Source organism: Dendropsophus ebraccatus, chromosome 13 (genome assembly GCF_027789765.1).
Source record: "Dendropsophus ebraccatus isolate aDenEbr1 chromosome 13, aDenEbr1.pat, whole genome shotgun sequence".
Taxonomy (NCBI): Eukaryota; Metazoa; Chordata; class Amphibia; order Anura; family Hylidae; genus Dendropsophus; species Dendropsophus ebraccatus.
In genome coordinates, this window is record NC_091466.1 from 70,315,950 (window position 1) to 70,338,297 (window position 22,348).

Consider the following 22,348-nt stretch of genomic DNA (forward strand, 5'->3'; position numbering starts at 1 on the left):
ATGCCAGCTTTGTGCCACTATAGTTTACACCAGACATGCGGTTCCCCATGTCTGGTTTACACCAATCTTGGTAAATTTACCCCATACTATAAGGATTGATTCAGTGATTCTGCTGCTACGTGAGATCACAGCCAGAGGGCGCTCTTACACACAGCACTTGGGGGGGTGCAGGTGCAATCAATGTATTGTAAGTGCTAATGGTCGGGGGGGGGGTCACAAGTCATTGGTGATTGTGGGCTGTACCTGGATGTGACCATGTTGAAAGCTATAAGGCTCCAATTCAAAGATATGGTCTATAATCAAATCCATAGGGAAAATATCTCCATGTAAGTCTATGGACATGCTGTCTACTTATACCTGCATGTTTACACACTGTAAACCTGTCCCTTAGTCTATATCTTTAAATACATTGTGAAATATCAAGCTAGTAAGTAAATAGTCACACCTAATGTTTTTCCCAAGTTCCCTGGATTTACATTGTGAGGAGTCTTCCCAGAAGTGTGCCCACCCAGACCCGGCATCAGACATTGGAGAAGTCTAGGGCCTGGCTCATCACACGAAAGGTCAGTGTTTTGTTATTTGTTGGGTTTTTGCAAGACTGAGAACTTGTTTGTTACATCCACCTGTCCTAATAAGGTTTGGGCACATTACCATCACACTGCAGTATTACTCTTCTGCCACATGGTGGCAGCATTGTGCTTTGATTGCTAAATGTAAGGCAATATTCTGTTTGTATTTATGTTGTGCTTTTATATATGGAGGGTAAATCCTTGTTATGGCCACAACACCAAGAACCAAGCTGAGATCACCGTGATAATAGTGAGAACCACCGCAATTGTTAACTTTTGACATGCCTGATGTAATTTTTAATGAGAGCGACTCTTTAAGGCAGGGATCCGGAATCTACAGCCCTCCAGCTCTTGCGACACTACAATTCCCATCATGCCTGGACAGCCAATACCACTTTGATGGGAGTTGTAGTTTTGGAACAGCTGGAGGGCCGAAGGTTCCTCATCTCTGTTTTAAAGTGTAGAGTTGCACACATGAAAAGAATATAAGTGAGCACTAGATGGCGCCAGAGTACTATGTTGGCCACAGTAAAGTATAATACTTTTAATTTTTTTAAAAACTAGGAGCAGCCACTGGAAAGAGATTTTGCTCTATACTTTCTCTATGTAACTTGTTTTTTTGCCAAACAAAACTGACCTGTGACTATGAAATCTATACGGAAGTTTGTGGTGGTGCACTCATGTGCCAGGTGCTGCAGCCACTCAATAGATGGTATAAATAGTGGGGGGGGGGGGGGGGGGGGGGGATTATAACTTGTGTTCTTTATTTTTTACATTCAGTAGTAGCAGTCTGGGCTCTCTGCTGCCACCAATGGCTGTGCTGGGAATAGCAGTGCATATACAACAGTGTTAGTGATGTAGCGAGTGTAATGGTGCGTTTACACAGAGATTTATCTGACAAATTTTTGAAGCCAAAACCAGGAACAGACTATACACAGAGAATAGATCATAGAGGAAAGACTGAGGTTTCTCCTCTTCTCAAATCCATTCCTGGCTTTGGCTTTAAAAATCTGTCAGATAATCTGTGTAAACGCACCATCTCTTCTCTGGTGTCTATTCTGGAGTGTGACACTCCTCCTCGGCTCGGTATCGAGAACACTGTAGCGTAGTGCAGAGACAAGGGCTTGAGCAGCTCTGCAGTACCTGACACAACCACTAGTGGCAGCTGCCATCCATGTTGCCTGTTGAGCAAGGCACAGCGGGCACCATTATACACCCTGATGCCAGACCTTGGTGAGTTGGGAGCGGCCTTACATTTACATCTTATGATCTTCCTGGTGACTGTTTCCTAAGATCCTGAATCAGTTGGGCAACATAGGAAGAGATTTATCATACATGGAGTAAAGTGAAACTGGCTCAGTCGCCCCTAGCAACCAATCAGATTCCACCTTTCATTCTTTACAGACTCTATGGAAAATGAAAGGTGGAATCTGATTGGTTGCTAGGGGCAACTGAGCCAGTTTCACTTTACTCCATGTTTTATAAATCTCCCCCATGTGTCTTTTACAATCCACCGGGTCCCATTTAAGAACCCCCCCACCCTTCACAGACCGGCGTCTTACAGAACCTTCCGGCCTTCTTTCTATTTCTATGTCGGTCGTTTCACTTAACCCGATCAAGTGGCAGAAATTCCGGGGAAGACATGATCTGGTGGCCGTGCACAATGAGACCTTTCTCCTGGTGGAATTCTCGCCACTGAAACCTGACAGGGGCCCCGAACGGCTTAAGACGGGAGCTTTTTTTTTATCTACGGTGTGCAAAAAATAAATGGAGGCACGAGGCGCACCTACTGCGTACACAGGATATTTCTGCATTTTGTTGGCATGGGGAGAAAAGTGTTTTTTTTTTTTTTTGTTTGTTTTTTTTTACGTTTTTCCCAGAAGCATTGTTGGGATCAGATGGAGTAAACAATCATAGTAACGATCATAACTAACGACCATCGTTCTGTGTAATTTGGTGAACGATTTCAGGTTATTTATTGTTAGTCGCTAAAAATCGATCCATGTCATAGGACCCTAATGCTACGTTTACACAAAGCGATAATTCGCCCAATCCATCGTTTAACCGTTTTGAAGCAACGATTTGGTTTTTATAAAGATCAGCGTTTAGACAAATTGTTAGAAAATTTGTAAGAAAAATCGTTATTGCGATCGTTTTTAAGATCGCTTAAGCCCATCTCACACACAGGGTGAATCTTTGAAAGACTGTTTACACAAAGCGATCTGCGAATTTTTAGCAACGACTATTTGAGAACTTGTTGAAACATCAAAATGAACGATTTCTCGCTCGTCGCTTGATCGTTCACTGTGGTTACACAGAACAATTGTTGATCAAATGCCATCGTTATTGTGAAAATTCGAACGATAATTGTTCCGAGTAAACGCGGCATAAGTCTTTCATGTATTACAGTCTGTAAGTCACTTATAGTGCGTTTACACAGACAGATTTATCTGACAGATCTTTGAAGCCAAAACCAGGAACAGACTATAAACAGGGATCAGGTCATAAAGGAAAGACTGGGATCTATCCTCTATTCAAATCCATTCCTGGCTTTGGCTTCCAAAATCTGTCAGATAAATCTATCTGTGTAAACGCACCCTTACACACATGAATGAGATTTGAGGCCCGGCGCACCTTACACCTCAGTGATGTCATCAGTCTCCGCTACATTCTCCTGTGGATTTGATGATGCACATACACCCTGGTGCCTTACGCCTCATTAAAGGGGGGATTCCCATCTCGGTTGTAACAATAACCTGCAACCTCCCTGTGATGCACAGCTGTTTGATGTGTTCAACGTTTTGTCCCTGTTGCTGAACACAGAGCTGGAGGCGCGGGCTCAAATCCTTATAAACCCACATGAGAATTCTTTCTGTGTTAAAAGATTGAAGAGCTGAGGTTGCAGTACCCCAGCACCACCACCAGAGAGGGAGCGGCGCCACCTGCTGCCAACTCTGTTCTCTGTGTAGTGCGGCTGCTGAACCGTTACCGGCACCGCACCTAATAACCATTCCTGTAGACAGATCTATCTACAGGAAAGGTTATTAATAGTTAAAGTAATAATTCGGTACATTCTTTCAAATCAGCTGGTGTCAGAAGTAAATTACAAATCTCTATAACTTACTATTTAACAATCTCCAGTCTTCGAGTACTTCTCATCTGCTGTATGTCCTGCAGGAAGTGGTGTATTCTTTCCAGTCTGACACAGTGCTCTCTGCTGCCACCTCTGTCCATGTCAGGAACTGTCCAGAGGAGCAGCAAATCCCCATAGAAAACCTCTCCTGCTCTGGACAGTTCCTGACATGGACAGAGGTGGCAGCAGAGAGCACTGTGTCGGACTGGAAAGAATACACCACTTCCTGCAGGACATACAGCAGCTGATAAGTACTGGAAGACTGGAGATTTCTAAACAGAAGTAAATTACAAATCTGTATAACTTTCTGATACCAGTTAATTTTTTTAAAAAAATTTCTAATTAGTGGGATGTTACTTTTTTTCTGAATAGCCCTTTTAATATTAAATAATTAGCTTTCTCTCCAAAACAGCACCACCCCTGCCCCCAGGTTATTGTAGTATTACAACTCATCTTCATTCACTTCAATGAAATTAATCTGCAATACCACATCCAACCTTAGTGTCACTGTCATTTTTTTGTTTTTTTGCAGAAATCAATAGTCCGGGCGATTTTAAGAAACTTTTGTAATTGGGTTTATTAGGCAAATCTGCCATTATCTGCATTCACAAAGACTTTCCCCAGGTCCCTCCCCCCTTCTCTCATCCACTGCTCATTATCGGGAAATCTCCACTCTTTTACATCAGTGGAGCCCTGTGTAGCCTATGGAGAGGGGGGAGGAGGGAGATTAGTCGCCAGCAAAGAACAAAGGATTACACAGCGGGAACTGTGTGAAAGCCGGTATTCAGAGGTCAGAGAGGTCAGTGCTGACTTCAGAGGAGATAGCCCAGTCATGTAGCATTAAATTAACTGTTTGTTGTCCTGTTTTGGTGCCTCATCTCCCTCCACCCCTCCTCTCTCCATAGAGAACAATGAAGACAGGGGGGAGAGCTTCAAACTGCTTTTTCATGATCAAAATGCATTTTTCGGCTAATAAACCCAATTACAAAGTTTATTAAAATCGCCTGAACTATTGATTTCTGCAAAAAAAAAAAACCTTAAATGACGGGTACACTTTAAGCCATGAGTGGCGCTGTTCTTGAAGCTAAGCAGACGCTGTGTACTTTACGCCTCTAATATCACCAGTTACAGCAATGGAGAAAAGAGTGGCGACCAGTCACATGTACACGGGTCTTTATAGGCCGACATAAAATGAATATATTCTCTGTCTACATAATCTAATACATTGTAACAAAATAGAGATCCGTCCACTTTATATACAGCAGGAGGGGGGGGGGGGGGACAGAATTGGGTAAAAATCTACAAGTTCCGGAAAACTTTCAACTTTTTTTTTTGTTCAAATATTTTTTTTGTTTTCCCCGATAATACAAAGATTGATCAGAATAGAAATCGATGAAGCAGCTACAATGACTGTCCCATAGAAAGTTCATAAAACGCGGAGGGGGGGAGGAGGGGGAGGGGCCTGGCGGCGTCTATACAAAAATATCCTAATTTGTTCTCATCCCATTAAATAAAAATCCTTGTTACAAAATGATAATCCAGTGTGTAATACTAAGGGGTGTAGTGGTGTCCGACTTATGGCCACTGCTGGGAGTTGTAGTCCATTAACCAAAGTGCCATAGGGGGAGGAGCCCCAACAGTGGTCTATTGCAGGACGTGCATGGGTCTATAGAGGAGACAGTCAGCATGGAGGGGAGGGGGAGGCGTCTTCCCCTGCTAGGTATCTAGTATCTGTATACAAGTCCTTCTATATACAAGGTATTGCGTCTCCAGCTTGGGGATCGGCCTCCGCTCGCCATATATACAGCAGTTCTTGGTTTCAAGTGCCTCTGACTCCTTCGGCTCCGAACGCGTCGGATTACAAGGGCCCCTTAAACTGGTTTCCGGAAAGATGCTGCCGGATGGAAGGCTTGGAGTTCGCTGCGTCGCCCAACTTTCTCCAAACGACCTGAAACACAGAAGTTTTAATTTAGTCTAAAATGTGCTTAAAGGGGAACTCTAGCTGGAAAAAGAATAGTCTTTTAAATTAACTAGTGTCAGTTAATTTGTCACTTCTATGTAAAAAAAAATAAATCTAATACTTATAAGCTGCTGTATGTCCTGCAGGAAGTGGTGTATACTCTCCAGTGCTCTCTGCTGCCACCTCTGTCCATAGAGATCCCCATAGAGAACCTCTCCTGCTCTCCAGACTGGAAACAATACACAGCTGCTTGCAGGACATACAGCAGCTGATAAGTACTGGAAGACTTGAGATTTTTTTAAAGAAATAAATTACAAATTTCTAATTTGAAAGATTTTTTTTTTTTTTTTTTGCTGGAGTACCTTTTAAGATGGGCATCAACAACCAATCAGAATTTATTCTCCTATCTTCCTGCACTTATATCCTATTCTAGGACCCTCCAATAATTTAGAATATTTGATCATTCGGTAATCAATCAGATCCTGTTTTATTGTCGCCTTCCTCCAATCTATGTTTTCACCCCTTCTAGTAAACAGACTTATTTTTTATTGCTGACACTAGGTGGCGCTCTTGCTATTGATTTGGTCAGTAATTCTCTATCTAATCTTAAAGGGATTATCCCAAAATTATAACTTCACAATTATCCATAGAGAGGTAATAAATAGAGATGGTATAAGATTCCCCATGACTGAAGAAGAGGGATGCAACTCTAGGGCTGCCTATGGCTGTATCCATGTTTTTCAGGACCCTCCAGGGTGACATAAAACTTCAGCAGCCGCAGGGAATCAACTGCTGAGCGGGATAACTACTAACTACTAGTGATGGATAGGCTGTATTCTCAGTGATGTCACTGCTGATCTCTAGTGATGGATAGGCTGTATTCTCAGTGATGTCACTGCTGATCTCTAGTGATGGATAGGCTGTATTCTCAGTGATGTCACTGCTGATCTCTAGTGATGGATAGGCTGTATTCTCAGTGATGTCACCGCTGATCTCTAGTGATGCATAGGCTGTATTCTCAGTGATGTCACCGCTGATCTCTAGTGATGCATAGGCTGTATTCTCAGTGATGTCACCGCTGATCTCTAGTGATGTATATGCTATATTCTCAGTGATGTCACGGCTGATCTCTAGTGATGGATAGGCTGTATTCTCACTGATGTCACGGCTGATCTCTAGTGATGGATAGGCTGTATTCTCAGTGATGTCACGGCTGATCTCTAGTGATGGATAGGCTGTATTCTCACTGATGTCACGGCTGATCTCTAGTGATGGATAGGCTGTATTCTCACTGATGTCACGGCTGATCTCTAGTGATGGATAGGCTGTATTCTCACTGATGTCACGGCTGATCTCTAGTGATGGATAGGCTGTATTCTCAGTGATGTCACTGATCTCTAGTGATGGATAGGCTGTATTCTCAGTGATGTCACCCCTGATCTCTAGTGATGCATAGGCTGTATTCTCACTGATGTCACGGCTGATCTCTAGTGATGGATAGGCTGTATTGTCGGTGATGTCACTGATCTCTAGTGATGCATAGGCTGTATTCTCACTGATGTCACGGCTGATCTCTAGTGATGGATAGGCTGTATTCTCACTGATGTCACGGCTGATCTCTAGTGATGGATAGGCTGTATTCTCAGTGATGTCACGGCTGATCTCTAGTGATGGATAGGCTGTATTCTCAGTGATGTCACGGCTGATCTCTAGTGATGGATAGGCTGTATTGTCGGTGATGTCACCGCTGATCTCTAGTGATGGATAGGCTCTATTCTCGGTGGTGGGTAGGCTCTATTCTCGGTGATGGATAGGCTGTATTCTCGGTGGTGGGTAGGCTCTATTCTCGGTGATGGATAGGCTGTATACTCAGTGATGGGTAGCCTCTATTGGTGGGTAGGCTGTAATGCCTTCAGGACCAGGTGATATGTTTTATGTTTCTCACAAGCTATTGCTCTCTGGTACCAGCCACCTTGGATACAATGTAATGACCTGTGCCACTGGCTTCTGGCTCAGATCTGATTGTCAGGAGTCCCGGTTAGTCACATTGTCATTCCCATTGTGTGGTCTGGGCTCTGGGCAGACGGACAGGCAGTGTAATCCCTGTTTGTGGGCTCCGGTCCATAGACTAGAATGGGTTCTTATCCTGACAGAAAATACTCGGCTCTTAGACGGTGACTGTAGAGAAATGTGATTCATCCACAAATGGCGGAAACACCAGGGGGAGATTTATCAAACATGGTGTAAAGTGAAACTGGCTCAGTTGCCCCTAGCAACCAATCAGATTCCACCCTTTATTTTCCAAAGAGTCTGTGAGGAATGAAAGGAGGAATCTGATTGGTTGCTAGGGGCAACTGAGCCAGTTTCACTTTACACCATGTTTGATAAATCTCCCCTGAAGTCTCAGTCACACAGTCATGTGATCAGCGCCGTTGTTCTCTATCTAATAAATGACAATCCTATAATGTTACTGTGTCCGGGAGGAGCCGGAATCCCAAACACTGAGATTACAGGAATCCAAAGCACAGACAATGCGGCCCCGGAAGCGTCCTTGTACAGCGTATCATTAACCCCTTCTACCCACTACTCTGCAGCCTCACTGTGTACACCATGGTAGGAGCGTGTCCTGCACAACACCCTGCACACACCTATGAGCCATCCCAAGTGTGCCACATATCAGTACAGGTGGCTGGAGAAGATGGATGCCGCCCTAGGGAATCCGGGAGAACATGGATACAGTATATGGCCTATGACTCCCTGGGGCTGTATCCAAATTGCCGCTCGCTCGGGTTCACTCATCTCTATGTAATGTCCCAATAATAATCAGATTCCCATAATAGATGCCACCCCGCACGATCCGTCCGTTCTTACATTGCACATTTCTCGCACAATCGCCTTCTCCTTCTCGCTCAGGTCTTCCTCATAGCTGTCAGGGACTTGTCGGTCCAGGTTTTCATGCACTTCCAGAACCTGGGTGGGAGAAAACAGATTGGTTTAAAGGGAATCTGTCACTAGGTTTATTCCACCTTAAATGAGGGCCGTATAAACTGGTGATAGAATTGCTGAACAGATCGGTGTATTACTGACATCATTCTGTTCAGCCGTTCTCCTGATATGCAGGAGAATAAGATTCTTGCCACACCCCTCCCCCCGCCCTCCAGCTGCTGAGTGACAGCTGACTGCCTATACACAGCATGGATAGATAACAGCCAATCAGCAGCTGGTGGGTGGAGTTTTCTGCTTCTCATGAATATCTAGGACTACTGAGCACATGCACATAATGGAGAGGACTACTTATTGTCCATGTTATTCAGGAGGAGATCTCTGGATCAGCTGCACAGAACAATGTAAGTGATATATGTTTATCCCAGGCAGGTTCACATTGCTATTGTAGATTTACCAACCACATCTGCTGGAAGTTTGTTCCAAGCATCTACTACTCTTTCAGTAAAATAATATTTTCCCACATTGCTTCTGATCTTTCCCCCAACTCTCTCCCTGTATTCTCTTGTTCTTGTGTTCAGTTTTGTTTTTTGTTTTTCTTTTTCCTAAAAACACTTCCCTCCTGAACCTTATTTAGTCCTTTAAAGGGGTACTCCGGCGAAAATCTTTATTTATTTATTTATTTATTTATTTTTTCAAATCAACTGGTTTCAGAAAGTTTTATATAGATTTTTAATTTATTTCTATTTAAAAATCTCCAGTCTTCCAGTACTTATCAGCTGCTGTATGCCTTGCATGAAGTGGTGTATTCTTCCCAGTCTGACACAGTGCTCTCTGCTGCCACCTCTGTCCATGTCAGGAACTGTCCAGAGCAGGAGAGGTTTTCTATGGGGATTTGCTGCTGCTCTGGAGAGTTCCTGACATGGACAGAGGTGGCAGCAGAGAGCACTGTCAGACTGGAAAGAATACACCACTTCCTGCAGGACATACAGCAGCTGATAAGTACTGGAAGACTGGAGATTTTTTAAATAGAAGTAAATTACAAATCTATTTAACTTTCTGACACCATTTTTTGCCAGAGGAATAGTAAAGCTATAACCCAGCTTTCCAAGGCTTCTGAATGCAATAGGCAGATCAGCTGTAAAATCCATATTGGTTGATGACACTACAATCGCTGCTCCGTTGTACAAATCCTTCGGCCCTGGCTCCCGGCTGATGGGATTATGTCGGCCGCCGCTCTCTGCTTCATCAATTAAGGTCGCTTTTTCCTCATTGTGAAATCTTCCCATCCGGCCTCACCCCCCAACTCGTGTCCCAAATGTCCTCGGCTCAATCAACCAAAAATCCAATTATTGTCATTGGCAGGACATACAGCAGCTGATAAGTAATGGAAAACTTACAATTTTTAAATAAAAGTAAATTACAAGTCTATATAACTTTCTGAAACCAGTTTATTTCAAAGAAAAATATATTTGCCAGAGTTCCCCTTTAACATATTTAAAGGTTTTAGCTTTAGCTGTCCAGGCATGATGGGAATTGTAGTTTTGCAACAGCTGGAGGGCCCAAGGTTCCCCGTCCCTCATCTATACCCTGTAAGCAGCTGCACCAAGCTTTGTACTGGATGGACTGGTACAATAATGATGAATAAAGTTACCTTCATAGCATGCACCACAGCTTCCGGCTTCTGCACTACCGGGATGTATCCAGCAGGGGGCGTGGATGTGAGATCGGATGTTATCCGCACAGTACCCTGATGGGGGGGAAAAATAAAAAAAGTTGGAAATTGGGAAGACAACTCCAGCAGCAGGGTGTTCTCATGCATTCTATGCTCATAGGATCTATGGGAATTGGGTCATGTAATATTCCCCCAACCTATAAGTTCCTGGGTCCGCATCCAACCAGGAGTAACAGCAGCGTTCTGCTACCTGTTACCAAACTTCAAGTCCCTGCATGCCCTATGTTCCTCTATAGGATTGTAACTAGCAGCAACATCTGTCTGAGGCTGTATTCTCCAATCTGTGACTCTCCAGCTGTTGCCAGGGTATGCTGGGAGTTGTAGTTTTTGCAACACTGCTATAGAGTTCGCATGCTCTCATTATATGTAAATAGCTTTTTATGGAATAGACCAGGGGTGGGGAACCTTGGCTCTCCCACTGTTGCAAAACTACAACTCCCATCATGCTTATGTGGTGTCCCACCACTGGTGTTACTATTGGTTATACCCTTCACAAAAGCCTGTACTTTAAAGAGTAAGTGGTTATGTAGCAGTACCAGAGTTTTACCACAAGATGTCGTTATTGTAACTATGTATATCCAGATATTGCAGGCTGTAGTACCTAAGGGGTTATTGTTTTGTTTGTATGTGACATGGATCTGTACACCAATGAGAATCCTTTCTTTTTCTCACCTATCATCTTCCTCTTTACTACTTTACATGCACTTCTCACCCACTCACAGCACACCTTACAGGGGCTGTAGGAAGGAAGTCACATGGGTGGAGGAAGTGTAGGGCTTTTGTCTTTGGATTCTGTAGCGGAATCAGTGATTTGTGGTCTAGATGTTGAGCAGAGCACATGCACTAGACCTAGACCTAGTATTCGTCCAGGCATGATGGGAGTTGTAGTTTTGCAACAGCTGGAGAGCCAAGGTTCCCTTCTCCCTGGAACAGACAATTGACTGGTGTACCTGGCTATGGACTATGTCAGCGCTATACAGTAAGCTCCTTGTCGAGTGCATTAGACGTCTCTGTGGTGAAGCTGTCCACCCTGTGATCTCCGGATAATGCGTCGGCATCTGCTCACACATCGGGGGGTTATATAAGATGATTAGAGCAGAGGAGGCAGGAAACAGAGGAGTCAATGGGGATCCAGCAACTACAGGATTATGCGGGTGATCAGTAAGTGAGCGGAGATAAGCGTCACGTTAACCACAGAGACGTTCATTATCTGCTCTCAAGGATGGAGGCCAATGTTATATTCATGAGGACGGAGCCTATCGCTTTAAAGAGCGGTCATACTCCTGCATAATATAATCTCATCGCTGCATTCAACCCCTTATTCCCCAGTCACCCAATCCCATCCGTCCCAACTACGACTGACGTGGAGACCCGTCGGTGGTTCCTGGATAGGAGAAGGCAACCTTAGCATCTATATATCTATTAAAGAGAGTGCCTGGCATTTAAAAAAAGTCGCCACCAACAGCGCCACACTACTTTGTAGGTTGTGAGTGGTATTGCAGCCTATTCAAGTGAATGGGACTAAGTGTGAACAAAATAGGCAGAAATATTTTTTTTCTAATCTTAGAACCTTATCCTACAGATTTAAAGGGTTTTTAAGAGGGAGAGCAAAGAAGAAGGTGAGAACTGTATACGTCTAAAGAAACTACAATGCTGACCTCCAAAAAACCATAAAGAGTGTGATAGAGCAACATGTACAAGGAGGGGCTGTATTGTGACTTATGGTGCGTTTACACAGAGAGATTTATCTGACACATCTTTGAAGCCAAAGCCAGGAACAGACCAGGTAGTAAAGAAGACTGCAGTCTATCCTCTTTTTACATCCATTCCTGGCTTTGGCTTCAGAAATCACAGATAAATCTCTCTAAGTAAACACAACATTAGGAACATTTCCAGCAAAATCTTGCAGGTTCCTTGGGGGCGGGCCAAAACAGCCTCTCTTTGGTGGTTTTGTTTAGCTCCTCCCCTGCAGAGTCTGCACTAGGTATAAGCCAGTGTATCTGTAGAATGTAAAAGAATAGACAGTAAAGCAATCTATCCTGCAGCTTGATTGAATTGCAGGAACCTAGGGCATTCTGGGAGTTGTACCTATTGCCTACAGTAAATACCCACCTATGCACCTGCTTAGGATGCCCCATTAGGAAACAGAACATTTTACAGAAGTTCACATATCTAAAAGTCTAACAAAAAAAAAACACCTGTATTATGAGATGCTGTATATCAATGAAACTGGCCACTAGGGGCAGTGTTGTCGTCTTTATTGCGGGTTGTCATCCCATTAAGCCACAGAAAAACTACAGAGCTCCTGGGAGATGGCAATGTGTACACAGCTCTCCTGAGCTCTGCTAGACTGTCTAAGCACCATGCTGCTCCTTACATCAAACAATTACACCGTATCTAAAGTGCAGCTCATACATTTTCTACAAGCACTTTCCAGGGGCCTGGTCTGTTCTATCTCACAGATGACTGACTCCTAGAGCCGCTGTAAAAGAGCATTACAATCTTAGATCTGTGCCTTAAAAAAAATGTTTGCTGCATTTAACAATCTTAGAACTTAGAACTACTATGATACGGCTCCTATATACAAGAATATAACTACTATAATACTGACTCCTATATACAGGAATATAACTACTATAATACTGCTCCTATATACAGGAATATAACTACTATAATACTGCTCCTATATACAAGAATATAACTACTATAATACTGGTCCTATATACAGGAATATAACTACTATAATACTGCTCCTATATACAGGAATATAACTACTATAATACTGCTCCTATATACAGGAATATAACTACTATAATACTGCTCCTATATACAAAAGTATAACTACTATAATACTGACTCCTATATACAGGATTATAACTACTATAATACTGCCCCCCTATATACAAGAATACAACTACTATAATACTGACTCCTATATACAAGAATATAACTACTATAATACTGCTCCTATATACAGGAATATAACTACTATAATACTGCTCCTATATACAAAAGTATAACTACTATAATACTGACTCCTATATACAGGATTATAACTACTATAATACTGCCCCCCTATATACAAGAATACAACTACTATAATACTGACTCCTATATACAGGAATATAACTACTATAATACCGCCCCCTATATACAGGAATATAACTACTATAATACGGTTCAGGGAAGAAAAAGAGCGCTGCACCTCACACCTATAGGTTATCACACCCATAGGTTATAGGCAGATAGTGATTTTTAACCGAGCTGTATGGTGTAGATTGGGTCCACTGTGCGTATACAAAATCGCACTGCTGAGCGTACTGGCTTCAGCCCCTTGTGAGGGAATCAGTATCCAGCTTAGACTGTATCACTAACTATAGGCAGCCATTGTTAGAGGTTAGAGAGATGAGTGTGTCTTGCTTATCACTCATCACTAAGGTAAAGTAAAAGTCGATAGAACGCAAGTTCATTAGTCCAAGCACCAACGGCCGAGGTGCTATTTGTGTTAACCGCTGTTTTTGCCTATAGTGATCTGTCATGTATACGTGGATGAAATATACGTAACCACAGAAGATATCATACACCACAGCTATTTTAAACTCTTTCACTATTTAGATTGAGCACAAAAATTGTTTTTCATTGTAATTTTTAACTACATATGATTAAAGGTTAATTTTTAGTCCGCAGGATATTTATAGGCATAAGGGCTTTGTGCCCAATATAACATATAAGAAGTGCCTCCTGACTGGGCCGGGATCATCCCTCCCCGCACCTCACACCTATGGCGGACACTTGTGCCTCTCAGCTGTATAAAAAACATCAGAATTTTGTGTATGAATTGATCAAGCCATACTGCCCCATGTACCGTGTGCAGGTATCTGATACACATGGGTCCCTACACTAAGTCCATACTGTGTCGGTCAGTGGCCACCACCCCCGCAGGCGTGCACAGTCAGGGAAGGGAGGCCATGGAACGGCCCTGCAACCCCCATGCCACAGGACCAGACCCAAAAATGCCCCCCCCCCCCCTGAACCACAACTACTATAATACTGCTCCTATATACAGGAATATAACTACTATAATACTGCCCCCCTATATACAAGAATATAACTACTATAATACTGCTCCTATATACAGGAATATAACTACTATAATACTGCTTCTATATACAGGAATATAACTTCTATAATACTGCCCCCCTATATACAAGAATATAACTACTATAATACTGCCCCCCTATATACAAGAATATAACTACTATAATACTGCTCCTATATACAGGAATATATATACTATAATACTGCCCCCTATATACAAGAATATAACTACTATAATACTGCTCCTATATACAAGAATATAACTACTATTATACTGCTCCTATATACAGGAATATAACTACTATAATACTGCTCCTATGTACAAGAATATAACTACTATAATACTGCCCCTGTATACAAGAATATAACTACTATAATACTGCTCCTATGTACAAGAATATAACTACTATAATACGGCTCCTATATACAAGAATATAACTACTATAATATGCACAAGCCAAAAGACAGAAATGGCTGCACATTGCACCCATGGCTGACATGAAAGCTTATTCAGCTACATTTAAAACCAACATCAGAAGTTAGTATATAATTTGGCCAAACCATATTGCCTCATGTACCACGTGCAGGTCTTCTGATACACACGAGTCCCTAACCAAAAAACATCACTGTGCCGGTCAGCGACCACAATCCCCGCAAAACGTGCGCAAGTAGAGAAGGGGGGGCCAAGGAATGGCCCCGCAACCCCATTGTCACAGGACCAGACCCTAAAGGGCCCCCCCCCTCAGGACCCCGCAGGGGGAAAAAGTGGGCGCCAAGCAGCACAAGTGTGAACAAGCTCTTACCTCTCTCCATTCCTCTGCAGGTAGAATGGGAGAGTACTAGGAGATCCTCCCCTTATGTACACAGGTGCTTCCTGCTAATTTGGATCACATGGGTCTTACACAGCACGAGTGCTAGCCACAATGAAAAAAGGGACAGAATACATAAAATATGCACAAGCCAAAAAGACAGAAATGGCTGCACATCGCACCCATGGCTGACACGCATAACTACTATAATACTGCCCATATATTCTATTATATCTCTCTGTATAGGTGATCGGAGAAGCTGAAGGAAGTCTCCATCATTAGAATATCGTCTCTGGATGTTACAATACATGGGAACCGCTTATAAACCCCGACTTGCCCAACAATAAAGCAGATGATATCATATCCATTCTCAGGCTGTAAATGAGCTAGGCCTTGGGGGCTCAAGTGTTATAAATATTCATGCCCTTCCTCTATTTAGGGGCAGAAATCCCCCCTCTATTGTATCTGCTTATAAATATTCATCTCATACAGGAGAGAATGGCGATCCGTCTCTCCCATCTAGGAATGTCAGCAGTAAATGAGGGCGAGCAGAGGGGGCTACTCACGTTCTGCAGGGGCTCCTGGTACTGGGACAGCGATGACAGCTGGGACTCTGAGTGGTACGGCGATAAGCCTTTCCGTAATGTCCTGAGCTCGCTGTGGCTGGAGTGCTGAAAGGCAGAAGAAAGATCAGAGACTGAGTGACTGAGGGTGGAAATCTGCTACAATAATCAGTGTAATATAATACTGCCCCCTATGGGTAGGAATCTGTCCATCTATTCCCAACACCGCTACCGATCTTGGTGGAATCTACTATCTACTTGTAGGCTATAGGCCTATTAGGGTGAGTTCACACTATGGAATCAGCACGGATAAGTTCCGGCGGATTCCGTCGCTCGTACCTGCTTACGGCGGCGCGCATCTCTGCCCGTCCTATAGACACCATTTTATGGGAGGGCGAGTTCCGCCAAAAGAATTGACGGCGGAATCTGCCCGGCCATAGAATAGTGTCTTTGGGACGATTGGAGATGCACGCCGCCGTGAGCGTGTATGAGCGACTGAATCCGCCAGAACTTATCCGTCTAGATTCCGTAGTGTAAACGCATCCATACGGTGAGCCAATCGGGACGATTTGCGTAAAAAAGACAACGATCGACCAACCTAAAATCATTGGCCGCCGACCGTGCATCGTAACGTGTAACGGCCCTATTACATGGAAAGAATATTGTGTGAAATATCGTTAGAATGTAAGCGATAGCCGTTCCGTGTGTAGCAGGCAGCAACCATCACATGACTAACGAGAGTTCGTTCTTATTCGTTACTTGTTCACTGTATGTGCATATTAGGGGAGATTTATCAACCATGGTGTAAAGTGAAACTGGCTCCGTTGCCCCTAGCAACCAATCAGATTCCTCCTTTCATTTTCCAAACAGTCTGTGAGAAATGAAAGGTGGAATCTGATTGGTTGCTAGGGGCAACTGAGCCAGTGTCACTTTACACCATGTTTTGATAAATCTCCCCCTATTGTTCCTTCATTCGTATAGTATAAAGTATACAAACACTCGTAATAACAATAGTCACTAACGTCTGTCGTTCTGTTTATTATTGTTAATTGGAGAAAACAAAAAAATCGCTTTGTCTAATAGGAACCTTATAGTGATGCGTGGCTGATAACCGTGTGAAAAATAAACGTTATACTTACCTGTCCACGCTCCCGGGTGTCCTCCTTACTTCTGCCCACAGCTGCTGCTGGAACCTCAGAGCCGGGGGCCAGTGATTGGCTGAGCTGCCTGTCACTTCAGAGACCGGTTTTGAAGTTCCAGTGGAGGCAGCTGTGGGGACCCGCCAGAAGAGAGGAGGACACCGGGGGACAGGTATGTGTAATGTTTATTATTTTACACTTAAAGGAGAAGTCCAGCAGATTATAAAATCTGGCAGCTAGCAGGGGGAAATTGATTACAAGTGCTAACTTAGCTCTCCCTGTGCCTGTGGTGGGACCGGCTAAGATCTCTGCTCTGGACAGGTCATAACCTGGCTGATGGACTGGTCATTCAGCCAGTCAGCGACTGGGGTGGGACCCTGCTCCGGTCACTGATTGGCTGAGCAGCCAGTCCATCAGCCAGGACAGGCCCCCCCACCCTTCCGGTGGGAGTCCTGCTGTTTAACCTGGGCACAAGGAGAGATAAATTAATACTACCAGATTTTATAATTTTTATATTTTATCCAGTGCTATAAAACCATGGCCACTTTCTTCCAGAGACTGTGTCGCTCTTGTCTCCAGTTCAGGTGGGGTTTGTAATTAAGCTTCATTCACTTAATTGGAACTGAGTTACAAAACCTGCACCCAAACTGGAGCCAAGAGCGGTGCTGTTTCTGGAAGAAAGTGGCCATGTTTTTGTAGTGCTGGGAAAAGCCCTTTAAGGCTAGGGGTGCACGGACATCACTACATATATAATCTATTACAGCTCTGGCTGCACGATAGTCGAGCTGTATAATAGGCTCAATAAGTTCCGATCTAGCGGCCCGTGCATTAGGGACTTTGGAAGCACCAAGTCTAAGGGAATTATATTGTGCTGTCCACAGAAGGGATCCACCAGATCCTTCAAATCATAATACAGTGTTCAGGGTTATGGAATAGAGTTCATTGTTGAGGAACCTCTTGTCTCGGCCGTAGTGGAGGGTGGGAAGAAAACACCCCTAGCTCTGCAGGAACGGTCCTGTATTAGAAAGGTGATTCATTGATGTGAACGGACAATGTGTAATGCTTAATTTGCCCTACGGTGGCGCCAACTGATCACTACAGATTACAGCTGATCATTGGGCAAAACTGTTTCTGGGATCGTCTCATTGCCAGGGGAGCCTTCTAACAAAAAGGAAATGATTCAAAACAAAGAGATCCCTTACGATCCTAAAGGTGGAAGTGAGATTGAGAGAAGCACTCAACCATGAACTTCTCCCAGCTCGATCTAGTGATTATTACAAAATACATATATGTGAATATTCAGCATCAGATATATAATATAGTGGAAGAGATCATCCAAGAAGATGCTGAATTTAAATAAGCCATCCTCTAGGTCTCCAGATCCACCCGTAATCCGCAGTTATTGGGATAATCCGGCACCTGTCAGCTCCGATTGATTTGGGATTAAAGTGATCAGTATATATAGGAAGCAATGTATCCCTGCTGTATTATATGGGCGGAGTTCCTCCTCTATTACTCCCCGGTGTATTATCCATATGGTGACACTCATATCCTCCATGCGCCTTTAATCCTGTTTATTTGGCGGGTTGCGTCTGTCATCGTCAGTGGAGGTGCAGTGTAATGATGACATCTGTCACATCGGGGAGGATTAGGGAAGATCACAAGACGGGTGGATTGTCTACATCTTTATAAGCCCTTCCACTCTTTTGAAAACCAGTCCAAGAAGTGTAAGGCACGCCTGTCCGGAGAGCGTATGGACCCCGCCTAACATGGCTGACCCAAGCCCTGAGAGTCACTTCCCACCTCTCGTAAACCTCCCAGGTTCTTTGTACTGCTTTATGTCCAGGATAACAGAATCCAGGACTAATCCCCATATAATAGAAATGTGTCGGAGAAGGTGACACATACTGAGAGGAAATGAGCAAGAATAGAAGAGGCCCCGACCGGCCTCCTAATACTGATTTATATACAACCATTCAGGACATGGGCGCAGGATAATGGGTCATGCCTCCATACACCAACCACAGGACATGGGCGCAGGATAATGGGTCATACCTCCATACACCAACAACAGGTCATGGGCGCAGAATAATGGGTCATACCCCCCTACACCAACCACAGGACATGGGCGCAGGATAATGGGTCATACCCCCATACACCAACCACAGGACATGGGCGCAGGATAATGGGTCATGCCTCCATACACCAACCACAGGACATGGGCGCAGGATAATGGCTCATGCCTCCATACACCAACCACAGGACATGGGTGCAGGATAATGGGTCATACCTCCATACACCAACCACAGGACATGGGCGCAGGATAATGGGTCATACCTCCATACACCAACCACAGGACATGGGCACAGAATAATGGGTCATGCCTCCATACACCAACAACAGGACATGGGCGCAGAATAATGGGTCATACCTCCATACACCAACCACAGGACATGGGTGCAGGATAATGGGTCATACCTCCATACACCAACCACAGGACATGGGCGCAGGATAATGGGTCATACCTCCATACACCAACCACAGGACATGGGCGCAGGATAATGGGTCATGCCTCCATACACCAACCACAGGACATGGGTGCAGGATAATGGGTCATACCCCCATACACCAACCACAGGACATGGGCGCAGGATAATGGGTCATACCCCCATACACCAACCACAGGACATGGGCGCAGAATAATGGGTCATACCCACCTACACCAACCACAGGACATGGGCGCAGGATAATGGGTCATACCCCCCTACACCAATCACAGGACATGGGCGCAGGATAATGGGTCATACCCCCCTACACCAACCACAGGACATGGTTGCAGGATAATGGGTCATGCCTCCATACACCAACCACAGGACATGGGCGCAGGATAATGGGTCATACCCCCATACACCAACCACAGGACATGGGCGCAGGATAATGGGTCATGCCTCCATACACAATCCTCAGGACAATGGCGCAGGATAATGGGTCATGCCTCCATACACCAACCACTGGACATGGGCGCAGGATAATGGGTCATGCCTCCATACACCAACCACAGGACATGGGCGCAGGATAATGGGTCATACCCCCATACACCAACCACAGGACATGGGCGCAGGATAATGGGTCATGCCTCCATACACAATCCTCAGGACAATGGCGCAGGATAATGGGTCATGCCTCCATACACCAACCACAGGACATAGGGTCCCTTCCTTCCTGATATTGATTCTTACCATAACCTGATGGGAGTGATATACTGTATAATGATGCAGACGTCCACCAGACATGGACAGAATCAACAATGCATCTAAATCCTGATGAGGAGTAATAGCAGACCAGCCCCCTCTCCTGACCATTGAGTCCACCCGGCTCAGAGGAAACAGATTGTTTGGGCTTGTGTGTTTGCTAATCCCCTATATAAGAGCAGACATGAGGCCTGCTCTTCTGTCAGGGGCAGCTGTCCTCTTCAGCATCTCAGGTCACGATCCCCGCTGCTGGGATCAATGCAATGAGCCCCGACCAGCTCCGGCCCCTGTCTGTCACCTGTATGCTGGGCCAGATGGGCGCTGCCAGGGTCAGACCACAGACGTGCACACATCTACAGGAGGATTCAGTCACTGTTCCTGGAAATTATAACCATAGGGATCAGTATATGCAAGGACGGGGACCAATACTGGGGTCATGAGGAGCAAACCCCACCCCCACAGATCATATAAGGCCATAATACTATATACAATTACTATAAATCCACAGTCCTGAACGGGTCCCTAATATAAGTGACTTGTAGAGTCCTGGATATTGGGATGATCTGTGCAGGGAATGCAGAGTCCATTAGATGCTTTCTCCTCTATAAACCCATAATGTGGATAAGAGGAGACAATGCAGGCGGAGGGCGTGCGGGATGAATGTGCTTCTATAGTCACTCATCAGAGATTGACCCAATAATAAGGGGCTGAAGCAGAAGTAATGTGCTGCTATGGTAATAGTCCTCCGCGCCTCCTGCCAAACTTCACCTGCTATTAAATCACTTTCCTCTCTCCTTGCCAGACAAAGCGGAAGATTCTTAAATCCGCTCATCCCGACTAAGGCAAAGAAGAGGGTGAAGTACGGTATAAGTGGGAATATGTGCTATATACTCTATAGGATGCTGTATACCATAGGGCCAACCCATAGTACACTGTATACAACAGAGCCGACCTATAGTACACTGTATACCCTAAAGCTGGCCCATAGTACACTGTATACAACAGAGCCGACCCAAAGTACACTGTATACCATAGAGCCGACCTATAGTACACTATATACCCTAGAGCCGACCCACAGTACACTGTATACCCTAGAGCTGGCCCATAGTACACTGTATACCATACAGCTGACTAATGGTTGACCTATACTCTCCTTGGATGCCAAGGATACAGTATACCATAGAAATGACCAAAGGTTTCTGTGGACCTATAGGATACTGTATACCATACCGACTGCCCTATAGGTCACTGTATTCCAGGACTGAGCCAAACCTTTAAATAATCTGATATAGGGTTGACCCATAACTTGTCCCTAACGAACACTGTATACCGTACACAAGACCCATTGCTTTTAATGACCTATAGTATATGGTATGGACTAGGGCTGATCTATAGTACACAGTATGTCATACAGCTAACCCATACCTCCTATGTGGACCTATAGGACACTGTATCACAGAGCTGGCCCACATCTTTATTGGATCTGTAATACACAATATGCCATAGGGCTGACAAGTCCAATGAACCTGTACTAAGACCCACTACATCTCAGGACTGTAGATTCTGTGGTCCTACAGGGCGCTGTGTACCGTAAGGACGACCCATAGCATACATAGGGCTCCTATAGTAAGGCTGATATCATAGCGTCTGTGGATCTATAGTACTTAGTATATCATAGCCGTACATGCCGCAGGGTTGTAGTTACAGCTGATGCTCCTCCGGGTACTACGTATAGCTGCACCAGGAACCTGCACTTGTACAGCTGGCATCCTTATGCTCCATTAGCCAGTGTGTCTAGTCTGTCATGCCCCAGGCTACTGTATGCGCAGCATGGGTTGCCATCCCTATTTGAAGGAGATGGACAGTCATCAGCAATCATATAAGGCACTGTTCAATATCCTAGACCTTCCAGTTGTTGTAAAACTACAACTCCCATCATGCCCTGACAGGTGAAGGCGGGGGGGGGGGGGGGGGGGGGCACTTTTTTGCTGGGACCGGGGAGGAGGTGGCCGAGGGAAAAGATGTCCATTCACCTCCCCGGTTCCAGCGGCTGGTTCGTTTTAAGTCCGCTCAGATCCTGCCTCCTTGACTGAGTGGCTGAGCAGACCTGAGACGTCACATCACCCGGAAGCGCTGCGATGCGTGACC

The 22,348-nt window shown here is 44.6% G+C and overlaps 1 protein-coding gene across 2 annotated transcripts in view; it reads right to left on the bottom strand.

Moving 5' to 3' along the window:
• Positions 1–4,858: 4,858 nt before the first annotated feature.
• Positions 4,859–22,348, bottom strand: part of CCDC85C (coiled-coil domain containing 85C) — a 74,472-nt gene continuing 56,982 nt past the window's right edge. The window contains exons 3-6 of one of the 2 annotated variants that reach the window (XM_069950515.1): positions 15,814–15,918; positions 10,260–10,355; positions 8,534–8,632; positions 4,859–5,650 (exon numbers count right to left, since the gene is read on the bottom strand). In XM_069950515.1, the coding sequence (XP_069806616.1) occupies positions 5,561–5,650; positions 8,534–8,632; positions 10,260–10,355; positions 15,814–15,918 (390 nt within the window). In that variant the 3' untranslated portion in view covers positions 4,859–5,560. The remainder of the gene's footprint in view (positions 5,651–8,533; positions 8,633–10,259; positions 10,356–15,813; positions 15,919–22,348) is intronic. The other variant, XM_069950516.1, reaches the window with a different exon arrangement.